At 55.7% G+C, this 25652-nt stretch overlaps 1 protein-coding gene across 1 annotated transcript in view; it reads left to right on the top strand.

Moving 5' to 3' along the window:
• The first annotated feature begins 391 nt into the window (after positions 1-391).
• The window catches only part of KNDC1 (kinase non-catalytic C-lobe domain containing 1), a 58975-nt gene continuing 33714 nt past the window's right edge, over positions 392-25652 (top strand). Inside the window, exons 1-7 of the mRNA XM_067023759.1 lie at positions 392-657; positions 7017-7215; positions 7493-7551; positions 21248-21394; positions 21720-21837; positions 23134-23816; positions 25514-25628. Of these exons, the coding sequence (XP_066879860.1) occupies positions 556-657; positions 7017-7215; positions 7493-7551; positions 21248-21394; positions 21720-21837; positions 23134-23816; positions 25514-25628 (1423 nt within the window). The 5' untranslated portion in view covers positions 392-555. The remainder of the gene's footprint in view (positions 658-7016; positions 7216-7492; positions 7552-21247; positions 21395-21719; positions 21838-23133; positions 23817-25513; positions 25629-25652) is intronic.

Raw genomic sequence — 25652 nt, 5'->3', positions numbered from 1 at the left:
GCCTGCGACGCACCGCTCAGGAACGCCGGCCACAAGACTGGCCCCGCCCCCAAATGGTGCCAACCGCGCACAGGCCTCCACCCCTCCTCACCCCCCGCAGTGCATCCCCCAGGAAAGCGGCCAACGTCCCCGAGGGACAAAGTCCCCAGAACGCCCTCGGAGGCCCCAGTCGCCCCCAATTGCCCGGCAAAGTGAGCACCGCCTTCCGACTGCCCCGACCCCCAGTCCCGCGCCCAGGTGTCCCCACCCCGTCCCCGCTCTGGTGACACTGCGGCAGCGCGCGGGCGGGGCGCACCGGGGGCGGGGCCGGCGTGCGCCGCGGGGGGCGTCGCGGCGTGCGTTGCCATGGCGGCCCTGCGCGCGTAGCCATCCCGGCTCGCAGAGCCAGAGCCTGTGCGCGGAGCCGGAGGTCGGGGCGCCAAGGCCGCTGGAGGGGCGAGGCCAGGCGGGGGGCGCCGGCCCCGCGTAGATCTCGGGCGGCGGGTGCGCCTCCGGCGCGAGCGCGGCGACTCAGGCGGTGACTGAGAGTGTGGCGCCGCCGCCGGCGCACGGAGGATGCAGGCCATGGACCCGGCTGCGGCGGATTTTTACGAGGAGGACGGCAAAGACTTAGACTTCTACGACTTCGAGCCGCTCCCCACTCTGCCGGAGGACGAGGTGAGCCCCCGACCCGCGCTGGGACCCCCACCGTTTCCCACGGAGGGGTTCGCGGAGAGTCCCCAGGCCCGCAGCCCCCGGGCCAGGTCCTGGCAGCAGGGGACTCCCAAAGCCGTTCTCACCCCCAGCACCAGCCTTTAACGTTTTCCCCCAGAGGGGACAGGACCGTGGGATGCCACCTGGGACAGCAGCGGGTGGGCTGTCACTGAGGAAGTTGGCGCCCTGCGGGGGTGGGCTCCGGATTACAGATATCGCGGGCATGAGTGCGGGGGCGCCTAGCGGCAGGGCCGAGCGCTGTATTCCTCCTTGCGGAGGCCCTAGGAGGTCAGTGGAAGGCTCCGGGCAGCAGAGCCCAGTCAGGCCAGACTGTTCCGGAGCTGGGGGTGGCGTAGGCCCCCATGACTGAGGGCTGATTCCTGCTCATAGAGGACAAAAGTGGCCTTCAGTCAGGAGCCCAAGTCCTGAGCCCCCAGCCAGGGTGCAGAGGGGCCAGGGTCTCTGTCACATGGGGCTTCTGGCCATTAACTGGGCCACTTTGCCCGCTTCTCTGTCAGAGACGCCTCCCCACCCACCTGGGTTTGTCCCCGTAGCTCTGGCTTCCCCGAGGTGCCCCACAGACCGTGGGCTGGGGTCAAATGAATAAACTCCGTGGCCCTTGAACAAGCCAGTCCCCGCCACAAGAGAGGTGGCCCCCAGAGGACACAGCTGCTCCCAAGAAGACCCTGTAGCCTCCCAAGGCTGGGGGTGTGTGCAGATGCCCTCCCAGTCCCTAGCAGGTACAGGCGCCCATCCGCGGGGTCTGCTGGTGCCGTGCGCCCTCAGCAGAGCGCTGTTGCAGTGCTGCCCTCTAAATGACAAGACCTTCCACGTGCCCATCTGGCCAGGCCCGCCAGCGAGGCAGACCCGGCCAGCCCTTCCTGGGCTAGAGGGGGGTCATAACAGCTGAAGCTGCGGTCCCCAGGTCCCTCGCCCTCAGCTGGCCCCTGCCCACTTCCCCAGCAGAGCTGGCTCTGAGGACAGAGGGGCTCATGCCCTAGAAGCAGTCCTTCTGGTGGCAGAGTCTGTTGAGGAGGCTGCTGAGGCAGTGCCCCTGGGGGAGGGGGGTGCTGCCTCTCCCTGCCCCCCGCCCCACCGTGGCCTGGATTCGTCGAGAGAGAGAAGGCTGCAGAGAGGAAAGGCAAGGGAATAAAGAACCCTGTGGATATCTCCATGGCTTTGATGGAGCAAGAAAGGGTGCTCCCAGCCCTCAGCCTTCAAACACTCCCCCCGGAAGGATGCATTTCTAAAGTGTCTGTTGGAAGACTCACTTCCCCCGCAAATCACTCACTCTCCGAGCCAGGTGCAGAATGTGGTTCTCCACATGGAGCCTTTCTGCACTGGCTGCCCCACACTTCCAGGGCCTCCTCCATGCCTGGCACACCGAGCCGGTGACTGATGCCAAAGAAACAGGACAGGCAGAGCCAGGATTTGGACCCAAAGCCTCAATCCCGAGCCCCCCGTCTGTCCTCGGCCGTGCCCTGAGGCCTCCACCTGGTAACAGTGTCCCCAGCGCCCCCTCGGGGCTGGAGCAGCCCCAGCTGTGCACAGTGCGTGGGGCCGGGGGTCCCCATCTCCCTGTGGCCGTCACCTCCAGGTGAAGTGGGATGCCACCTTTGTAGTAGCATCCAGCCGGGAAGTTCAGGGCTCCTTAAACTTCTTGCACCCTCCCTGGAGAGAGAGGCACTGCCTTCGGGTGTGTTCTCGTGAAACGGGAAGAATGTCCCTGCTTCCTGCACGCGTTGGGTGTGGTTGGTGTTGAAGGTTTTAAATCCCCGCCAGGGACATGTGACTGCCTGGCACAACATTGTGTAGTCAGGCTGTATCCGATATGCTGGAGGAGCCCCCGGAGGGAACCGTGGCCAAGGACAGCGGGCAGCTTCCAGGGAGGGACGGTGGGTGCCAGACCCAGGACTGTACAAGCCACATGAGACACAGGCATTTGCTGGTTATACAGCTAATTATATCAACTGACCACAGTGAGCTCAGGAAATAGAACCCTGTGGACCCCACCCCGCAGGAGCCCCTGGAACGTCCATGCCCTGTTGTGACCCCAGAGAAAATCCAAATTGCTGGTGGACATATGAGAAAATGTTTGACTTCATTATTATCAGGCAACACAAAATACACCCGCTGCGAAAACCTTCCCACAAGCGCCAGGTTGGCGGGAACCAGAAAGCTGGACGGTGGCCCAGGTTGGTGGGGAATGGGTGGTAGCGGCCCTGCCTGTCTGCCAGGGTGCAGGGGGGATGGAGTGGACCAGCCTCTTTGGAAAACAGTTTGGCATCCGATAGTGGAATGGGGATGCCTGCACTCGTGTCCCAGCAACTTCAGTCTGGGCACCTGCCCCAGAGACACATGACCCATGGGCGACGCTTGAGCGCGAGAGCTCAGGGCCAGAGACCCCACGGGGGGCGTGCTGAGGGGGCCAGCACCGCCCAGCAAGGCCCTGGAGGTCACAGCCCACCCGGCCCCTGGCCACCTGCAGGCAGCACCACTGCATCGGTACAAGCTAAGGCCAGGGTGCGGATCAGGCAGAACAACTGCAGCTCAGGCAGACCCCAGGCCATCGGGAGGCAGGCGGTGCCACTGGCCTTCAGGGGCCCTCGGTGGGCAGGGCGTCTCCCAGTCCCCAGACTCCCCCGAGGGGTAAGGAGTGTTCTTATCCCTCCTGAGCCCAGCGGGGCATCTCACCAGCGTCTGTGGGCCGGGAGCTGGGCTGGGCCTGGGGATCTGAAAGCAGATGGGGAGCATTTGAAATATGCAGAATGACCCCTGGGTCCTGTGGCTCCCACGTGGCCCTGGCTCGTAGTCTGCGTCTGTGGGCCAGAAGCTCCTGCACGGCCGGCGTGTTGCTGTCACTGGACAGCAGCCCACAGCAGGAAGCCAGCACTGCCCTCTAGGACCCAGACTGGCGACAGGGGCCGCCCTGGGAAGCCGCGTCCTCTTGCCTCCCAAGCCCCGCTCCCAGGCAGGATGGGGGTTGAATCTGTGCCCACACCATTGCAAGGGGGGCCCTCTTTCCTGCCCTGGGTGGTCTCCCCCTCAGATCTCCCCCCAGAGCCCACCCAGGCAGCGCCTTACTGGGTAGCAGTGAAGGGTGAGGTGCGAGCTCCGGTAGCTTCTGGGTCTGCCCGGAAGGCTGGCTCTATACCCAGGAGATGGAGCTGGCCGGCAATGACCGGGTCAGGTCACGTGGGCAGTGGCGGGATGGAAGTCTCCCCAAGCCTGCAGCAGCCCCTGGTGGGCGCGCGGGGGCGAGGCTGGAGCACAGGCGTCTGGAGGAGCCTCGCTGGCTTCTCTGTTCGTAGCGCGTCACCCCGCGCACGCGCACACACACACACGTGCGCGCGCGCACCACGCATGCACACAAACATCCATCTTGGCCTGTGAAGCCCCTGCCGGCCTCCAGGCACCGTCCCCTTGAGTGCGAATTGGGGCCTCATGGTGTGAGGCTCAGGGCCCATGGGGTAATGAGCTGCCCCTCTGGGAAGAGCACAGGCTCCCATTTATCAGGGCTGGAATTGGGGGGTAGGGGTGGACTGAGGGGGCCTAAATGGCCAACACCTGCTTCCTGGTCTCTCCCTGTCCTTGTCTTTGGCCCATTAGCCAAGGCGGCCCAGCACCCCCGCCTGCCCTACTTGGGCTGTGGATTCAGGCAAGGAAGGGTCATTTTTCCTGCCTGGGCCAGAGCAGGATGGACCAGAGGGGCGGGCTGCGGGTCCCAGAGGGAGGCGACCGTGGGCGCAGTGTCCAGGGTCCATCAGCGTGTGGCACAAGCTGCCCGGGTGTGTCGGGGCCTGCAGTGTCCCTCGGTGCCGTCCTGGAACCTGCTTCAGCTGCATCCCGCCTTCCCGGTGTAACAGTGGGGTTTCAGAGGAGCTAAGACCAGTGAGTGGAGGCCTCAGCCACCCGGAAGCAGTGACTCAGGACCCATGGAAGTCACCCCATAGAGTCACGCAGAGAATCCCCCCAGCAGGTGCTCTCCCCAGCGGGTGCTCCCCACGAATGGGGAGCAGGTGTCCAGCTGCCCCGAGGAGTTTCCACCTCACCAGCGCATCTTTCCGCTGGGCAGGGGCAGCAGAGGCATGGGCCTGGGCCTGAGCAGGAAGCCGTGCCGTGGTTCTGCCCTGGGCTCCCGTCTCCTGGCAGCACGTCGGTCACAGCTGTGCGCCAACGGCCAGTGGAGAGTCGGCGAGGCCGCTGTAGTGGGACTGGGTCGCACTCACCCTCCTAAATAACCCAGCCCACGGGGTCCTCGGGCTGTTTACCGTGCAGGCCTCTGTGTGCACACGGTGCCCAGGTGTCTCTCTAACCAGGCCTCGCGGGCATCCCTGGGAGCCTCGGGCTCTCCCGAGTCGTGAGGGGTCCTGGGTGGGCCAGAGAGGCCCCCAGGTGGAGCCACATCAGGAAGACCTTTTATCAGCAAACCCGGGGAACCCAGCCGGGAGGTTTGGAAGCTGAGATTTCTGGTTCCCGAGCCTCTCTGCCACCCCAGTCTAACCGTGTGCCTTGCTTTTTGCTATGCCCTGTCCACCCTCCTCCCAGGGTCAGTACAATACGGGAGCGCAGCAAGGGGCTCTGCTCTCAGAGCTGCCTTTTCCTCATCCATCTTAACCACTCCCCCAATAGAAAGAGCTGAGAGGGCCCAGGAGGATGTCACCGAGCCCCTCCCTGAACTGGGAAGGAACAGGCGTGGGATGAGCCTCGTCACACGGGCAGACCTGCTGCGTGCCCCCCCTGCCGCCCCGCACACCGCACGCTGCTTGGCCAGACACACACACAGCGGCGCCTCATGCTGCTGCTTTCTCTCTGGGTTTAAACCCTTCATCTCCTTTGCTGTGCTCAGGGGCCCCGTGCAGTACAGGTGGGAGAAGTTCAAGGGCAGGAGACTGTAGGCTCCTTTTAGGACCCGGCAGCTTGGCTACACGTGAGAACATCCTGTGTGCTGGGAGGATGGAGCAAGGAGGCTGGAGGGAGAGCTAGTTGCGGGGGGGGCGGAAGCAGGGGTACCTCTCTACTGTACCACCCCCAACCCACCCCGACCTCCACCCCCAACCCACCCCGACCTCCACCCCCAACCCACCCCGAACCTCCACTCCCAACCCACCCCGACCCTCCACTCCCAACCCACCCCGACCTCCACCCCCAGCCCACCCCGACCTCCACCCCCAGCCCACCCCAACTCTCCACCCCCAACCCACCCCGACCTCCACCCCCAACCCACCCCGACCTCCACCCCCAACTCTCCCTGACTCTCCACCCTGCCCTCCGAGTCTGGGTGTCCAGGACCTTGCCTGACCCTCCGGCCCGCTCCCCCAGGCCCCAGCTCCCAGCCTGGCTCCCTCAGTCCCCCTCCCCTCCTTAGGCTGGTGGTGTGTGGGAGCTAACCAGGGCGTCACACAATGGGCCAGAAAAGGCCTGTGAGGTACAGGGTGTCTGATGTGTGGGCCTGTGTATTGTGTGCACCCGTTGATGAATGTGTTTGTGCATGTGTGACTTGTGTGAACACGTGGGCACGTGTGTGGATGTGTGGGTGTTGCGTGCCTGTGCATCAAAGTTAGTAAGTAAATGTGTGAGAGCTGTGTGCATGCTGGCGTGGGTCCGTCCGTGCACACGTGCCTGACAGATTGTGTTAGCGCGCTCTGTGCACACACGTGTGTGTGTGAGTGACTGTGGGTGGCACAGCCACGGCTGAGTCAGACCTGGAGGTGGAGCCCGCTGTGTGGGCGGCCTCGGAGTCTAGCTGTGCAGGAGCCGTGCGACCGTGTCCTCCACGTGCACCGCCCGGAGCCGTTGTCCAGGCAGCTCTGCAGCCGTGCTGTCATGAGCATGTTCTCGCGTGTCCCGTGACTGTCGTAGGCTCACGTCACATTCACCGGGCTGGCGGCTCCTCGCGCACGGCTGTGCCTTCGTGGCAACAGCTCCGTCTTCCCTCACTCCTGCATCCGCTCACCTGCTCCCAAGCTGAAAAGGGGAGGCTCCCTGCGTGCCCACCGAGGTCTGTGTGCTGAGCGCGTGGGGCCGGGCCAACGGCGGGGGGCCGCCCGGTCTGGGACGAAGGGCAGGCCGGGCAAACACCTGCTCCCGTGGCAGCCGATGTGCAGCACATGCTCGGCAGCTCCTGACGTCCGGGAGCCGTGGGACGTCTGGTGGGGTCTCTTACGATGTTGCCGAGAACCTCGTTCCCGACATAAAGTGAAACGTTGCGGCGTGGCGTCTGCTTCCCGGGAGCTGTCTGGACGTTGGGGGCCGCGGGGGCCTGTCCGCAGGCCCGCTGCCCCTCCGCAGGCGCCGCAGCTCAGCCCAGGCCCGTGTTGCAGGAGAACGTGTCCCTGGCCGACATCCTCTCCCTGCGGGACAGCGGCCTCAGCGAGCAGGAGGCCTGGGCCGTGTGCCTGGAGTGCAGCCTGGCCATGAGGAGCGTCGCCCACTCGGCCATCTTCCAGACCCTGTGCCTCACGCCCGACACCCTGGCCTTCAACACCAGCGGGAACGTGTGCTTCATGGAGCAGCTCAGCGGTGAGGCGCGGGCGCGCGCCCGCAGGGGAACTGAGCGCAGAGTCGGCAAGAGGACGCGGGCCCTCCCTGGGCCGGTGGTCCCGGAGCCGGGTTTCCATGGTAACCTGCCGGTACCTCCGCCCCCTCCCCACCGTTGGGGGCTCGGGACGCGCTGGTGCTCGCAGCTCCCCGTCCCCGGAGCGCCTGGAAGCCTGTCCTCCCCAGTGACCCGGGCCGGGGGGCGGGGCTGGGAAGGGAGGGTCGCCGTGCGACCCGGCGCCTTCTCTTCCCTCCCCAGACGACCCCGAGGGAGCCTTTGTCCCCCCAGAGTTCGATGTGACTGGGAACACCTTTGAGGTAAGTGGCAGCAGGTGGGCCAGTGCCCGGCCCCCCGCGGACCGTCACCTGGCGGCAGTGAGAGCCCGCGGTCGGCGCCCCGGGGGCTTCGGGGGGCCCTCCCACCTCTGCCCCCTCGGGTCCCCGGCGACTTGGCTGCAGCGAAAGCCTGTTCCTGGCCGCAAGCTCCTCACTACAGCGCGTAGCGTGTTTGCGTGCGAATTGACTACATTTACGCTGTTAAAAGCGCCTGGCATTACCGGTGGTGACTGACCGGAGTCACAGCCCCTCTGAGGGGTTGGCAGGGGCAGCCACGGCCCGGAGAGTCACCCCAGAGAGTGAGAGGCAGAGACGCCCGGGACAAGGCCAAGGGCGCCGAGGCCTCCGGGGCCCCTGGGCACCCCCAGTGCAGCGAGGTGGGTAGGGGGCCTAGAGGAGGGGGCCGCTCGCTCGTGCTGCTTTCGCTTTCTAAAGAGTCTCCTGCTGCGCCTTAGCTTCTGGAACTTCCTTTTTGGTGGTTTCCCTAGACTCCCCCGCGCTGGGTGTCATGTCCTCCGTGGGGGGAGGCCTGGTGGGGTCAGCGCTGCTCCGCGTGGCCTCCGTGTGTCCAGCGGGAGCTCCCAGCGGGGCGGCGGGGTCGCTTGCAGAGCAGGCAACTCTCTCCTACGGGGCTGCCTGAGGTGCACTCGCCCCAGCGCCCAGAGACCCCTCAGCCCCTCCTGCGGGGTCGCTTCCGCCGGGGTCACCAGGGCTTGTGTTCCTGTCGGGCAGGACAGTGGGCCTGCAGGTGGGGGGGTGGGGACCCCTCTGCACGAGAGCCCATCTCTATCCAGTTGCTCAGCTTTCCTCCCTGTATTTTCGTCCCTTTTGTTAGGACTGCAAATGCCATGTCCACCATGTGTCTCACTTCCTTGAAGGCGGTGGTTCTCAAACTTTTTGGTTCTTGGAACCCTTTACACTCCCGAAAATCACTGAGTGCCCAGAGAGCTTGGTTTGTGGGGGTTACATCTGCCAGTACTTCACTGAATTACAGGTTAAAACGGAGAAGTGTGTAAAAAGTCTACCTATTAATTCACTCAATGACAACTGTAAAGCCATTGCATGTTGGCACATATTAACATATTTTCATGAGAAATAACAATATTCCCCTCCAAAAAAACAGTGAGGAGAGTGGCATCGCTTTACATGTTTGTAAATCTCTTGAATGCCCGGCTCAGCGGAGGCCTGGGTTCTCACGGCCACGTCTGCGTCCAGTCTGCTGTGACAGCACAGGCCCGCGGCCCTGGCAGCCTCCACGGCCTGTTGGTGGGAAATTGTTTAGCCTCTGGAACCACGCTTTGAGAAAAGCTGCCTGAAGGCATCCTCTGATGGAAAAAAAAAGTTTCTAATTTCTAATATAGTCAAATTATCGGTGTTTTCTTTCACTGTGTTTTTTTGTGCCTTAAGAAACCTTGCCAGCCTCAAGATCCAACAGATATTTACTGACATTTTCTACCAAGAGTTTTAAAGTTTTGTTCTTCACATGTAATCTGCCTGAGGCTGATTTTTTTTTAATATTCATTTATTTATTTGGCTGTGCTGGGTCCGTTGCGGCAGGTCTTTTAGTCGCAGGATCTTCAGTCGCAGCATGTGGGATCTAGTTCCCTAACCAGGGATCGAATCAAACCCGGCCCCCGGCACTGCGAGTGTGGAGGCTTAACCACTGGACCTCAGGAAAGTCCCGGCCTTGATTTGCTATGTGTGCGAGGCAAGGACCCAAGTTCATTTCTTTGGTGTGGATGACCGCTGCTCCCAGCTGTTTGCTGGCTGGCCCCGGTACGCGCCACCTAAGCCATATACACCCCAGTTCCAGGCGAAAATGGGTCTGCTTCCACCCCGGGGGTGGGCCCATGGGGCCCATGGGGGTCTGCCCACCCCTGCACTAGAGCTGCTTTTATTGGCCCCAGCTCCGCCACGAGCCCAGCATCTCACAGCGAACATGCCCGGTCCCTGTTCTTTTCAGAAGCGTTCTGACTATTCTTAACTCTTTATTCTTCCACATACATTTTAGAATTAGTATCAAGTTCCAGGAAAAGCTCTGTTGGCATTTTGACTAGAACGGCTCTGAATGTGTACATCAGTTTGGGGAGAATTCATACCCCTAGAGTATGTTATACATGTAATACTTCTTCATTTATTTAGCTCTAATTTACTGTCTCAGTAACACTTTAAAACCTTTATTGTAAGTTTTACTTGGAAATCCTTTACTAGTTTATTCTCAGGAATGAGATATTTTCTGATTCTATTCTAAATGGGTGGTCATCTTTCTAAGCACGTTTTTTTGCTTTGGGGGCAAGTCTACAGAAATGCAGTTCGCTCAAACATCTTCCTCTTACACCAGCCATCTTGGTAAATTCTTTTATTATTTCTGATAACTTATAGAGTCTCTTAGTTTTTCTGTTTAACTGATCAAATCACCAGCAGAAGGCGGCAGGCAGTGTTGATCCTGCCGTCCAAAGGCTTCGTGCCAGGTTCCCCTTCCACGTGTCCTGAGTGGGCCTGGAGCAGCAGTGTGACGGGGTCAGTGATTTCCCCACGATCCTGAGAGAGCTCTTCCCACCTCGCCACCCTGGGTGACATCTGCAGCGGCCCCCTGAGGTCCCCACTGTGCCAGAGGGATGGAGTTCTATCAGGAAATGCTTCTGCACACTTGGAAATGATCATTAAGATGTTAATATCTCCCTTTTTTATTTTCTAGCGTTAAATCAACCTTTCCTACTCAGAGAAACCTAAACTGGCTGTGCCCTATTTTTTCTTTACTCCGTTGCATTTGGTTGACTAATGCTTGCTCTGGGTCTCTGTATTTTTCTCGAGTGGACCGGTAGTTTTCCATTCTCTTGATGTTTCTGACTCGTGTGAGCCATCAGGACTATCCTGGCTGTGTGTAAATGCCCCCGCTTCCTTTGCCATGTAGTAGCTTATGTAAGAATGGGATGGTCTGTTCCTTCAAAGTCTGGTCAAACTTACTTATGAAGCCATCTGTTTCCTTGGAGCAAAGATTTTTAATTGCTGCTCTATTTTTAATTATAGGATTTATCTGTTTTGTTTTCTTATTGAGTCAGCTTCGTGGTAAACCATATGTTTCTAAAAATTTACCCATTGTTACCTGTGTTTTTAAAGTTGCAGGTGAGGTCCTTTCTGAATCCCTGCATCATCGTAGGTGCCCTCTCGTCCACTCCTTGGATGATTTATTTGTACTTTCTCTTGCCAGCCTTGCCGAGGAGGTGGGGTTATATCTTTTCTTAGTTTTGTCGACAGAAATAATCAATAACAATTCATAATAGGAAAGGAAAGAGTGTTATGTGAGCCAAACTGAGGACTATAGCCTGAGAGACACAGATTCAAGAAGCACTTGAATCATTTTCCCCAGGCTACAAAATGGGAAAGGCTTATAAAGGCAAAATCCACAAAATTCCTTAAGTCGTTTGTCAGGAATTAGGATTGGAGCTGCAAGAAGTAAGGGTGCTGGTTAAGCATGATTGGTCGGAGTCTGAAGTGGTAGCATAGTTACAAGGAGAGACTTGAGACCTAAGGTTGTGGGTGGCAGCTGCTGGCAGATACTGTTTTGAGAACGGCTGGTGGTGTCATTGAGTCTGATAGGGTCCCGAATTCAAGTTCTCAGAGATGCAGGAATGTGTCTGAAACCACATCCACAGCAGCCACCCGGCTCCATCCTGGATGCCTGAACCACAGTTACTCCATTTTGATTTTTAAATATATCCTTTTCTTTAATGGTTAAAGCAGTTGTACAATGTGTGTTCAGCAGGACTTAAGACAGGCTGCTCTAGATGAATGGATAAAGAAGATGTGATATATATGTGTATGTGAGATATATATATATATATATATATATATATATACATATGTGATACACACACACACACACATAGACACACACACACAATGGAATACTACTCAGCCATAAAAAAGAATAAAATAATGCCCTTTGCAGCAACATGGATGGACTTAGAGATTATCATGCTAAATGAAGTACATCAGAAAGAGAAAGACAAATACTATATGATATCACTTATATGTGGAATCTAAAATATGACACGAATGAACTTTACAAAACAGAAACAGACACACAGACATAGAGAACAGACTTGTGGTTGCCAAGGGGGAGGCGGGTGAGGGAGGGGTGGATTGGGTTTGGGATTAACAGATGCAAACTATTTTATACAGGATGGATAAACAACAAGGTCCTACTGTATAGCACAGGGAGCTCTATTCAATATCCTGTGATAAACCATAATGAAAAGAATATATATATATATAACTGAGTCTCTTTGCTGTACAGCAGAAATTAACACAACAATGTAAATCAACTGTACTTCAATAAAATAAATTTTTTTTTAAAGACAGGCTGCACGTGAGTGCAGCTGACATGGCAGCAGCGAGCACACAATGATTTGCCCCCAGAAGGACTTGCCGGGCCCCCTCTCTGCACCCATCAAGTCCACCACCTTCCAGAAGCCTTCCCAACCAGTGGATCCCGTGAGGATTTCTCACCCCTCTGAGGTCCTGTAGCCCTGATCTCCTTAGCAGCCCTTCGTGTAATGAGTGCTGAGTGAATGTCAAGAATGAGTGTAATTATTGTTATTAATATTATGAAATGACTGTTATTCTCTTTGCCCTCCTGGAGCACAGGGACATGTATCTTAAAAAAAGAAAAAAAAAAAAAAGACGGGCTGCTCTGACCAGCACAAAGTTCAAGCCAAATCACATACGAGCCAGAGTGACTTCCCCAAACCTCCATACGTGAAAGTTTCTTCTAACAGCTTTTCAACGAGCCCACCTTGTATGTTGTGAGGTCTCCTGTCCCGTCTTGGTTTCTTCTTCTCCATCAGTTCTGCTCTTATGTTCCAGTCTCTTCTTGTGCTTCTTTCGAGTTTAGTGAGTTTTCCTAACTTGAGTTGGACACGCAGCCCATCAGTCTGAGCTTTTCTTCTTTCCTAATATTAGGGTCAACACCTAAAGCTAAGAGTTTCCCTCTGAACACGAGTTTTGCCACACGGCATATGCGGTATCATTCACTTCTAGGTGTTTCTTTATTTTGTAAAAAAAAGAAAGACTTTTTGATGTGGACCATTTTTAAAGTCCTTATTGAATTTGTTACAATATTGCTTCTGTTTTATGTTTTGGTTTTTTCGCTGCGAGGCATGTGGGATCTTAGCTCCCGACCAGGGATCAAACCCACACCTGCTGTGTCGGAAGGCAAAATCTTAACCACTGGACCGCCAGGGAAGTCCCTCTAGGTGTTTCTTTATTTCCACTGGGATTTCTTCTGAAATAATGGGTTGGGTTTCTCTTATTTTTTATTGTGATACAGGTAGACCTCACTTTATTGCACTTCACTTTATTGTGCTTTGCAGATACTGCATTTTTCACAAACAAGGTTTGTGGCCGCCCTGCATTGAGCAAGTCTGTCGGTGCTATTTTGCCAGCTGCATTTGTTCACTTTTGTATCTCTATCACATTTTAGGAATTTTCACAATATTTCAAGCTTTAAAATTATTAGTATTAGATTTGTTACGGTTACCTGTGATCAGTGATCTTTAACGTTGCTATGGTAACTGTTCCATGGCACGGTTTACTGACGGATGCGGTGTGCGTTCTGACTGCTCCACTGACCGCCCTTCCCAGTCCCTTCCTTGGCCTCCCTGATCCTTGAGACACAACAGTATTGAAATTAGGCCAATTAATAACCCTGCGACGGCCTCTAAGTGTTCAGGAGAAAGGCAGAGCCACGGGTCCCTCCCCGCACGTTGGGCCATTCGGGTCTTCTGTCGCCTTGTCGCTTTTCCTTGTTTGCCGAGTTGTCTGCTCCTTACTCTGGGGTGTAGACGGCGCTGTACCCCTCCCTTTGCAGAGAAAGCGAGGCCAGCAACGGAAGGGATTCGCCATCCACTCTCCAAGTGACAGAGCTCCCTGGGTGGAGGGGCTTTCCCGGGGCAGGGACCCCACCTGCTGCAGGGTGTAAGGACAGGCAGGCCCACGACAGGGGGGGACGAGGGATGGGGACCACGCTCGGGGGGAAGAGAGAGACTGTCCTTAGCGGGAAGCAAGGGGGCTCCCCTTCCTTTTTAATGCTTCCTGTCCCCGAATCTTCCTATCCTGACAAGTCTTCTTCTCTGAGTCGCCGTAATTCCTAGCGGGCGGGCGGTGACTTTCCCTGTTGCTCCTCCCACGGAGCCAGCAGGTCCTTCTCTCCTCACACCTGTGTCAGCGTGGGCCCCGGTGCCCCGATCCCGGTGTTGGCACCGCCGTGATGCTGGGGTCCCCGCTCTGCGCTCACATGGCAGCAGAGCAGGTGGGACCCTGCCTCGTGGGCCGAGGTCCACAGCGGGGCGGACTTGATGCGAGTAGGGTTCTCAGGATCACCACCAGGGGCTTCCAAGACAGGGATTAAAGGTGGAAGGACCGGGCTTCCCTGGTGGCGCAGTGGTTGAGAATCCGCCTGCCGATGCAGGAGACACGGGTTTGTGCCCTGGTCCGGGAAGATCCCACATGCCGCGGAGCAACTAAGCCCGTGAGCCATGGCCACTAGGCCTGCGCGTCCGGAGCCTGTGCTCCGCAACGGGAGAGGCCACAACAGTGAGAGGCCCGCATACCGCAAAAAAAAAAAAAAAAAAAAAAAAAAAAAAAAAAAAAAAAAAAAAAAAAGGTGGAAGGACCTCGAGGGCCAAAGGCGCTGGTGTTGGCCAGTGTGTAGTGGACAGTGTCATCTGACGGCCGATGAGAAGTTTGTTGCTGAGTTATTTTCAAACTAAAAGAGATGGATGGATGGATGAAGGTGGACGGGGACAGAAAGATATAGATACGGATACAAAGAAAAGTAGGAAGGAAGGGAGGGAGGGAGGAGAAATAAATGTGGGTAGCGGACGGAGAGGGGATGGACGGATGGATGGATGCATGTGTGGGAAGGTAGACGGGTACCAGTGGTCCTGGAGGGGACAACAGGGTGTGGAGGGCAGGAACAGATACCCTGGTGCAGAGCCAGGCTTCACCCTCAGGGCTGTGACTTGCTGGGGGCCTCACTGCTGCGGCCTGGCCTGCAGGTCGGGGCTCGTAGGATCTGCCTTTCCTTCCACCCCCAGCACCCAGCAGGGCTCCCAAACCAAGGCGTCTGCCTGAGTCTGTGCAGCAGCTTGAGCTCCGTTTGGCCCCTTCAGGAAGCCCTGGGTGCTGGCTCTGTGGGGGCCCAGGCGGAGGCCCTGGGTGCGGAGGGCGAGGTCAGCGTGTGAGGTGGGGAGCGGGCTGCCGTCCACCTAGGGACCAGGGCGGGGGTGCCAGTGTCTCCCGTGAGAGGCTGGCAGCGGCCCAGGAGCCCGGCCTCGTGCACAGGGAGAGCGGACAGACTCCGGGCCGTCAGCGTGGGCGCCAGCCGTGTTCACAGGGCCCCGAGCGGGTCGCCGGACACCCTCCTGAGCAGCCTGGCGTTGTCTGTAGGTGACGAGCCTGAGAGCTCAGGGGCTTCAGTGGAAAATGATAGAATAAAAGACTGCAGAAGTCAGCGGAAGGCAAGGTACAACCCCCGAAGTACGTAGCTTTCCTTCGTGGTGGTAGTTACCAGTTCGAGAGGAAATGGAAAATGTCCCGCTTATAACAGCCACGACCACAGAAAGCCCGGGAGTGAACATGGCAGGAAGGGGTGAAAGTGCACAGCAAACCACTTTTCTAAAGATGAAAAAACAAGGCACGAGAAAAGGAGACGGACCCTGTCCCTACACTAAGGATTTTTTCCAGCTTTACTGCGACAAAACTGACATTTAATGTTGTGTAAGTTCAGGGCCTACAGCCTAATGATTTGATATACTTGACATATTTCAAAACTATTTCCCCGTAGGGTTAGTTAACACCTAACACCTCCACCACTAATTACCACTTCTTTTTGGGGGTGAGAACATTTAAAGTCTACTCTCTTAGGAACTGTGAAGTACTCAGTACAGTATTGTTGACTGTAGCCACCATGCTGTGCGTTAGATGCCAAGAACCTATTCGTCTTGTAACTGGAAGTTTGTGCCCTTCGACCAGTGTCTCCTCGTTCCCCGCCGCCCACAGGCCTCTGGCAACCTCCATTCTACTCTCTGTTTCTATGAGTTCAGTTTTTTAGATTCTACATGTGAGATCATACAGTATGTCTTTCTCTGTCTGACTTCTTTCACTTAGCATAATGCCCTCAACGACCATCCTTCTTTCTTGAGGCTGATAACATTCCATTGTGTATACAGACCACATTTTCTTTGTCCATTCACCCAAAGACAGATTGTTTCCATGTCTTGGCTTTTGTGAATAATGCTGCAGTGAACACGGGGGTGCAGATATTTCTTCGAGAGCCTGATTTCATTTCCTTTGGATATACACACAGAAGTGGGATTGCTGGATCATATAGAGGTTCTATTTTTAATTTTTTGAGGAATCTCCACGTTGTTTTCCACAGTGACTGCACCAATTTACATTCCCACCAACAGTGCACAAGGGTTCCCTTTTCTCCACATTCTCACCAACACTTGTTATCTCTTGTCTTTTTGATAACAGCCATTCTAACAGGTGCGGGATGATATCTCATTTTGATTTTGATTTGCATTTCCCTGACGATTAGTGAGGTTGAACATCTTTTCATGTACTAGTTAGTTATTTGTATGTCTTCCTGGGAAAATGTCTATTCAGTTGCTCTGCCCATTTTTTACAAATAGCATCTTTTTTTAAAAAAAATATATTTATTTATTTATTTATTTGGCTGTGCCAGGTCTTAGTTGCAGCAGGCGGGATCTTTAGTTGCAGCAGGCGGGATCTTTTAGTTGTGGCATGCGAACTCTTAGTTGTGGCACGTAGGATCTGACCATTGGGAGCATGGAGTCTTAGCCACTGGGCCACCAGGGAGATCCCCCTCTGCCCATTTTTTAATCAGATTATTTTGTTGCTCTTGAGTTGTGTGAGTTCTTTATCTACTTCAGATATTATCCCCCTATGAGGTAAATGGTTTGCAAATATTTTCTCCCATAGGTTGCCTTTTCACATTGTTAATTGTTTCTTTTACTATGCAGAAGCTTTTTAGTTTGATGTAGTTCCATTTATTTGTTTTTTCTTTTGGTGCTTGTGCTTGTGGTATTATGTCCAAAAAAATCATTGCCAAGAGCAATGTCAGGGAGCTTTCCCCCTATGTTTTCTTCTATGATTTCTATGGTTTTCGGGTCTTATGTTTAATTCTTTAATCCATTATGAGTTAGTTTTTGTGTGTGGTGTAACATACAGGTCCAGTTTCATGCTTTTGCATGTGGCTGTCCAGTTTTCCCAATATCGTTTATTGTAGAGACTGCCCTTTTGCAGTAAGGGTTCTTTGCTCCCCTGTCAAATACTAGTTGACTGTATATGTGTGGTTTTATTTCTGGGCTCTCAATTCTGTTCCATGTGATGGTTTTTATGCCAATACCATACTGGTTTGATTACTAGAGCTGTGTAATACACACACCAAGAAGTGTGATGCCTCCAGCTTTGTGCTTTCTCAGGATTGGTTTGGCTATTTGCAGTCTTTTGTGGTTCCATACAAACTTATGGATTTTTTTTTCTATTTCTATGAAAATGCCATAGGACTACTGATAGAAATTGCATTCATCCTATAGATGGCTTGGGGTAGGATGGACATTTTAACAATATTAATTCTCCTTATCCATGAACACAGGATATCATTCCAGTTATTTGTGTCTTCAACTTCTTTCATCAAAGTCTTATTCTTTGCAATGTACAGATCTTTCACCTGCTTGGTTATATTTATTACTAAATATTTTATTGTTTTCCCTAAATATTCTATTGTTTTTGATGCTATTGTGAGTGTGATTATTTTCTTTATTTCTTTTTTAGATATTTCATTGTTAGTGTATAGAAATGTAACTGATTTATGCATGCTGATTTTGTATCCTGAAATTTTACTGAATTTGTTGTTACTAAAAGATTTTTGGTGGCATCTAAGATTTTCTATGTATAAGATCGTATCATGTGTAAATAGAGACAGTTTTATTTCTTCCCTTCTAGTTTGGTTGCCTTTTATTTCTTTTTCTTGCCTAATTGCTCTGGCTAGAACTTCCAGTGTGTTGAAAAGGAATGATGATAGTGGGCATCCTTGTCTTGTTCTGAACTTAAAGGAAAAGATTTCAACCTTTCACCATTGAGTATGATGTTAGCTGTGAGCTTGTAATATGCGGCCTTTGTTATGTTGAGGTACATCCCTTCTATACTCAGTTCATTGAGAGTTTTTACCATGAAAGGATGCTGAATTTTGCCAAATGCTTTTTTCTGCTTCTGTTGAGATGATCATATGATGTTTATGTTTTATTCTATTAATATGGTGACTCACATCTACTGATTTGTGTATATTGACCCATTTTTGCATCTTAGGGACAAATCCCCCTTGACCATGGTATATGATTCTTTTAATGTACTCTTGAATTTAGTTTGCTAATACTTTGTTGAGGATTTTTACATCTATATTCATCAGGGATATTGGTCTATAGTTTTCTTGTACTGTTCTTATCTTGCTTTGATGTCAGGGTAATGCTGGCCTCATAAAATGAGTTTGGGAGTGTTCCCTCTTCTTCAATTTTTGGAAGAATTTGGGAAGGATTGGTATTAATTCTTTAAATAAATGTTAGTAGAATTCACCAGTGAAATCATCTAGTCCTGGGCTTTTCTTTGTTGGGAGGTTTTTGATTACTGATTCGATTTCCTTACTAGTAATAGTTTGTTCAGATTATCTATTTCTTCGTGATTCAGTTTTGGTAGGTTGTAGGTTTCTAGGAATTCATCTATTTTTTCTAGGCTATCCAAGTTGTTGGCATATAAATAGTGGTCTCTCATGATCCTTCGTGTTTCTGTGGTATCGGGTGTAATGTCTCGTCCCTCATTTCTGATTTTATTTATTTGAGTCCTCTCTTTTTTTCCCTAGTTAGTCTAGCTAAAGGGTCCACAACCAGGACAGAGGTTTGTCTGCCTCTCACCTGACACACAGCTGGGCAAGATGCCTGCCAGGTCCCTTGGCATATGTTGCTGGATCCCACAGCTCCCACAAAGGAAATTTTGTCTACAGATGGATGCCAAATTGTTGTTGAGGGGGATATGATCTAGGGACAGCCATCTTGCTGACATCCAAGTATTTCATCTTGTATGACGTTGGTCCTTCCCAAATTCTGCAACGTCAGTGCTGTTACAATAAAATTCCAACCTTTTGGGTTTTTCTTTTTTAATGGGAATGGGAGGACCTATATATATATCTTTCTTAAACCTGAAACATGTGAAAATAATCAAACATTTCTGGGGAAAAAAGTGGAGGGCCATTTGTCCACCAGGTATGAAAATGCACTCTGGGGAATTCCCTGGCAGTCCAGTGGTTAGGACTTGGCGCTTTCACTTCGAACCCAAGTTGGGGAACTAAGATCCCACAAGCCACATGGCTCAGCATAAAACAAAAAACAAAGAAAGAAAGAAAATGCACTCTGAAGCTACCATAATTAAAATAGCACAGTGGCACAGTCTGGACAGAGGGAGAGACACAGAGTAAGAGGAGGGGAGGCCAGCTAGAGCCTGGAGCCCTGGGGAGCTGAGGGCAGCAGGACGAGGGTTCAGGGTGGACAGAGGGTGGGCTCTTCTTTAACAGTGTGGGAGATGGAGGTGGCTCTCCATCAGGAAGGAGACAAAACCAGATCCCTGCAGCACGCCAGCCCAAAGGTACAACCCACAGGGATTAGAGCTAGATGCTTTAAAATTATAAAAGTATTGGAAAAAGCAGAAGTAAGCTGTTTTTATTGTCTTGGGCTATAGGGAAGGTCCTCTTAAGAAGCCAATAAAAAATTATCCAGGGCTTCCCTGGTGGCGCAGTTGTTGAGAGTCCTCCCGCCGATGCGGGGGACGCGGGTTCGTGCCCCGGTCCGGGAGGATCCCACGTGCCGCCGAGAGGCTGGGCCCGTGAGCCGTGGCCGCTGAGCCTGCGTGTCCGGAGCCTGTGCTCCGCAACGGAGAGGCCGCAACAGTGAGAAGCCTGCGTACCACACACAAAAAAAAACACAAAAAAAAATTATCCAGTTTCACAAATTAAACATTAGAATTTTTGAATGTCAAAAGACACATGAAAAAGTTGAAACATAAGTGACAGAACATCCGTGTGACACACAGACCGGGGATGAGCCCCTTCATGTGCCAAGAGTGCATTCAAAACAGGCAACAGCTCAGCGGTCAAATTAGCAAAGTCCATGAACGGGCTTAAAGAGGAAAATTTAAAACAGCGAATAGAGATGAACAGACACTTGGTCTCACTCACGGTCACAGAAATGCAGGTTAGCACGAGACACTGAGCTTGGGGAAGCTGCAGAGGCTGCGAGCTGGAAGGGGGAGGGGGTTTGACCCCCACACACACACACAGACACACGCACACGGCTGGGCCGGTTACTCCCGAGGGAAGCTCCTCAGCAGCTCCGAAAACTGCAAATGGAACGGATGTAGCCCCGATTGGTAGCCCCACTTACGGGGCCTGAGCCTTCGTGAACGTACTGTGGGTGCACAAAGATGGCCACGTGAGGACGGCCGCTGCAGCGCTGGTCCCAACAGCAAGACACAGAAACTGCCCTGAGTGGCGAGGGGTGGACTCCCACGTGCTCAGCTCCTGAGAGAGACGCTGGCAGGGAGGTGGGTCAGGAAGGCGCATCTCAGCCAGGCAGCCAGTGCAAACCAGACAGCCCTAGAACAACAGCAAGAGCCTGTGGTCTCAGACCTCCCCACAGAGCAGGAAGGTGGGGTCCGAGGGTCCTGTGAGGAGGCCGGGCAAGACGTCCCTGCTGGGTCACGAGGCTGCCCAGGGAGAGGGCCAGGACCCCACCACTCAGCCATGCTGAGTCTGGCCCTGGCTAGGTGCTGACCCCGGACCAGAGTGCCAGGGCTGGAGGTGGGGGACTCACTGGTTGGGGTGGGGGTAGCCCTGGGGCAGGGAGGTGGGGAGAGCTGGCCTCTGGGGGCCTGGCCTCTACTCCGGAGCTGTGTGACCCACCTCTCTGGAGCCACATGGCTCAGGGCCCCCACCGGCTCCTCCTGGCCCAGCTGTGTGGCCCCAGGCAGGTTCCTGAACCTCTCTGGTCTCAGCTTCCTGTCAGTGACGTGGGGATGATGAAGCGCCCCGTGCGTGGTCCTGGGATGAGGCGAGAAGGCCAGATGGTGTTGGAGGACACCTGGCCACGGGGATCGGCAGCCCCTCCCGGCCCCGAGGGCGAGGCCTTCCCTGTGAGCCTGTCCCAGCGGGCATGGGGTGAAGAGCCCGACTCACACAGGGGAAAACCCTGACTTCCAAACTGCAAGAAACCTGCCTTGCCTCCTCCTCAAATCGGTTTTTGAAGCATACATTTGGAAAAGAAAAGGCTGGCCCTCTGAAGACAGGGCAGGTGCCAGGCGAGGGCCTGTGCCGGGGAGGTGGGCTGGGGCTGGTGCAGCGGGGCCGGCACAGACCCCAGGCCCGGGAGCACCGGGGCGGCTCGGGGCCAGGAGAGGCGCCGTGCTGGGGGCAGGGGAGGCGGCCCTGTAAGGAGCAGGCGCGCCTGGCCCAGAGGAGCAGGGGCTGCTGCCTGGGGACAGGCACTACCCCGGGAGGCTGCGAGGCCCTGCCCCACGCCCAGCGGGCTCTCTGGTGCTGCCGCAGGCTCACATCTACTCTCTGGGGGCCACGCTGAAGGCAGCCCTCGACTATGTGACGGAGCCCGAGCCCCAGCCCAGGCTGAGCCGGGAGCTGGAAGCGCTGCTGGGCCAGATGCAGGCCGAGGACCCCGGGGAGCGGCCCGACCTGCAGGTAAGCGCGAAGGCAGCCCCCGCTTCCCCCAGGCGCGGCCCGGAGCCCAACGCGCCCGGCCAGCGTGCACGCGCAGCGAGCACGCGCACGCGGGCCCCACCTGCCCGTCACCGGGCTCCCGACTCCTTTACTCTGCACTTTTGCGATGAACGGCGTGCATTATGACTGTCACGGGCAGGACAGAATCCGCGGGTTTCACGAAGCAGATTCTGTCCCGCGGGGATCCCGAAGCCCAGGATGCCCTGCTTCGCGATCCCGGCGCCTAGAGCGGTGAGGGGGCGGCGGGGGGCCGGGGGGCGGGGCTGAGCGCTGGCTCCGGTCACAGAGCATCATCGCACTGTGCGAGGAGAAGATGCAGCTCACGTCCTCCTGCCGCCTGTGCCAGAGCCTCTCAGCTGCCGGGAGGAGGGTGCTCTCCATCGAGTCCTTCGGGGCGTTTCAAGGTAAGCACGCGGGTGGACGAGGCTGCACATGCGCGCAGGCGCATGCACGCACTCACACATGCACACACGGGTGTGCACAAGCATTAACACGATCACGTACACACACGTTCGCGCCAGCGTACGCACCGTGTAAGCCGCCCACGCTGACATGCACACGGATGCGGACAGACCACATGTACTCCCACAGCACACGTGGAAACATACAAGCATGTGCAAACTCGGACACACCTATTTAGACTATTAACACACAGCAAGCACACCCCCGTGAACACGCAGCACACGCCCACAGTTTCCCACACGCACAAACACGTCTGCAAACGTGCACACACTCATAAGCTCTAACCCACAATTGGAGGGGAGAGGCAGCTCATATGGGAAGTGACTGCCCTCAGGACCGGTCACCTCTGTCCTCTTCTGTGGACGTTGGGGACATGGACACAGCACCGCCTGTCTGGTGCCCACTTACTTCCCGGCCACACAAGCTGTTGCTGAAGCATCTGGGATTTTCATGGCTCACAAGGCATAATCTCGGGTGGCATTCTGAACAAACACCAGTGTCTGCTCTGCACTGTGCTCGCAGCAGGGAGCCTGGAGGGTCCTGAGGGGAGGTGTGGAGCCTCTGGGGGCGGCAGGGCCCCTCCCCCAGCCAAGCGAGGGACATTTCCCACCACGCTGGCATTTGTGACACTGCGGCACCAGGCCCGCTGGCGGCTCTAACATCAGGGAGGGCGTTAACACTGAGAGCAGAGGCTCCGTCGAGGGGGCTGCAGGCCACTGGGAGGGGAGGGCGTGTGTCTCTAGAGGGGTTCACACAGACACGTGTGTGGAATATTGTATGTCAGGACGAGCTGGGGCTGCTGCCAGATTTAATTTATTCCTTTCGGGAGTATCACTTGTGTTATTGTAATAGCAAAACCATGTGCTCTTTGGATGAGCTAATCAGACAGGCCTTAGGAAACCCCATGTGCTCTTTGGATGAGCTAATCAGACAGGCCTTAGGACACCCCTTCGGAAAGCTCATCCTGGATCTGGCGGCAGGTGGGTGGGGGCTGGGAGCCTTCGGACACTCATTACTTAGCCAGGATGGTGCGATTAAGGAAGCAGACGAGGACGTTTCTGGGCCAGTCCTGAGGGAAGGGGTGGGGGATCCTGGGAGGACCCGTGCTCTCTGTGATGGGTGGGGGTCCAGGGGTCCTGCAGGAGTGGGTGTCTTGGTGGCCGTGAGCGCGGGGATTGCAGGGGGAGGCCCATCCTGGCCGTGGCTCTCGTCTGTAATCACGTCTTGCTTTTGCCCAGATGTCAGTGAGATCACCTGGAGGGAGAGACTGGCTCCAAAAAGTGTGGGGCCCAAGAGGCAGCCAGGGGCCCGCTCCGCGGACCCAGCGGCCCTGCCTGCCCTGGAGGGCCGGCCCCCGAGCCCTGCCGGAGAAGGCCTGGAGCAGCCGGGGACCCCGCCCTCCAAGGCTCTGCTGTCAGCCCCTGTGAAAAACGGAGAAAGCCCGGGCCAGGAGGGGCTGGTCCCCGAGAGGCTGGCCTGCCTCCTCCTGGACGCCCAGCGGCCCCTGGGGAACCCGGACAGAGGCTTCCTGGAGAGGAGCCGCCTGAGGAAGGTGCAGACGCTGCCCCGGCTCCCGCCCTGCGGCCCCGAGGCCGGCGCTCGCTGCCTGTCGCTGACCAGCACGGAAACCCAGCCGCCGGCCCCAGAATTCTTCCCTCCAGACCCCAGGAAGCCCTTTCCGGAGGGGAAAAATGGCCTTACCTGCTTCCAGGCACAGCCCGAATCCAGCCTGTGGCCGGAGCGAGACGCCGAGCTCCGGCGCAGCGGGGAAGGGGGGGCGCGTGGCCAGGGCCCCGCCGAGGAAAGCCCCCCGCCCGGTTCCAAGGGCCCTCGCGATGCTGGCAGAGACCCAGGGACTCCCGAGCCTGATGACGGGACTGCGGACAGATCCAGGGAGCCGGGCGGAGCCGCCCTGGAGCAGGTGAGTGACCGTGGCCCACGTGGCCCGGGAGGGGCCTGCGCGCACACGCACCCGCGCATGCGCGCCCTCCACAGGCTCGGGTTCTTGAGTAAGAAGTAAGTCGCTCCCCTAAGGTGGGTCCCTGTGAGCATCTCAGGACGAAGTCACCTGGGGTTCGGTGGCCCGAACACACGTGCATCTGTGGGGCAGTGCCGACTCCACCAGCTTCATTCCCACCGTGCTTTGCTGACCCAGAGGTCAAAGGGGAGGGCAGACTCTGAGTTACATTTTTATTCATATCCTGATAATCACCTGAGGGTAGTTTACTTGAAAAATATGGTTACTTTAAAATGAAAGTCCATCCTGGAGACCCCAGCGTGTTGACACGTCCTCGATGCCCACGTGCTGTCCGCTCAGCCCACACCATCTCCGCCGGCCTCCCCATGTCCACCCACCAGACCACACTCGTGTACCCAGAGCGTCCAGGCACCGAGGTGAAAACCTCAGGCCTGAGCCCAGGGCTCTGCTCACCTTCAAATGCCCACCAGCCTCATAGACAGCCCACCTCCCAGATGGGTAAACTGAGGCTTGGGGCCGCCATGAGGAGGGTGGGCAGTCGCTGAAGGGCAGAGCTGATTGGGAGCCCAGCCATGGTCTTAACCACCAGGCTTCCCTGCCCTGAAGGCTCAAGGGATCAGGGCCCACCAGACCTCGGCCCCCACACAGGTCACAACCCGTCAGGTGTCAGGGCTGGTCCAGAGTCGGGGACCCAGATCTCCTCTGGAGAGCACGTCCTGGGTGCAAAGCTGGCTGCTCCAACCCCACATGTAGCAGGAGGTTTGGGGGTCCCTGTGCCCCAGAACCTGGGCCGCTGGCCAGGCACAGGCTGGATGAGGCAGGGAGCGAAGTCTCAGGACCGAGGCAGCTACACCCTGGGTGCAGAGGGGGGTCCAGGAGGGGTGAAGACACTGCCTCTGGAACCTTCCTCTGAACGTGCACTTCTGTGTCCAAGCGCGGTTGTACTCCCAGCTCTTCCCGTGGCCGCAAGCCAGAGAACTCCCTTCCAGCTGAACTCATTCTTCTGACTCTGGGACTTTAATGGGGGTGCGAGGGAAGGGGTACCCATAACATAAAATTTACCGTCTTAACCATTTCAAGTGTACAGGACAGTGGCATTAGGTCATGCACACTGTTGTATCTCACTGACCACAGTGTCTTCAGGCGTCATCTATGTTGTAGCTGTGTCAGAATTCCCTTCCCTTTTAAGGCTGAATAATATCCATTGTATGGATGGACCACGTAATGCTTATCCATCCATCCACCAATGGCACTTGGGTTGCTTCCACGTGTTAGCTCTCGTGAATCATGCTGATTTGAACATGACTGTGCAAATACGAATTCAAGACCCTGCTTTTAAGTGGAATTGCCAGGCCAGATGGTAATTCTACGTACGATTCTTTGAGGAGCCTCTGTGCTGTTTTCCACGTCGCTGCACCGTTTTACGTTCCCACGGGCCCTGCACAGGTGCTGGTTTCTCCACGTGCAGCCCTAGCACCTGTTGTGCTGACATGGGGACTCTCCCAGGCCGTCGTGCCGGGATTGCGCTGTGGGGGGCAGACCCCACAGGTTTGAGGAGGTCCTCGCCCTGCCGCCTTCCTCCATGCAGCCCTCTGAGGTGCCCACACGCTGAATGTGGCTCTTCCCCCCGCCCCGCTCAGGGCGTCTCCCTGCAGGACCTGCTGTCTAAGCTGGGCCGGCCCTTCAAGCAGTACGAGCTCTGGGCTCTGTCCCACGCGTGCCTCAGCGCCCTGCGGACGCACGGCCAGTACCCAGGTGACGCCCTCCCGTGGGTCCTCG

The sequence above is a fragment of the Kogia breviceps genome, chromosome 2 (assembly GCF_026419965.1).
Source record: "Kogia breviceps isolate mKogBre1 chromosome 2, mKogBre1 haplotype 1, whole genome shotgun sequence".
NCBI lineage: Eukaryota > Metazoa > Chordata > Mammalia > Artiodactyla > Physeteridae > Kogia > Kogia breviceps.
This window is presented reverse-complemented; position numbering and strand designations above follow the sequence as displayed.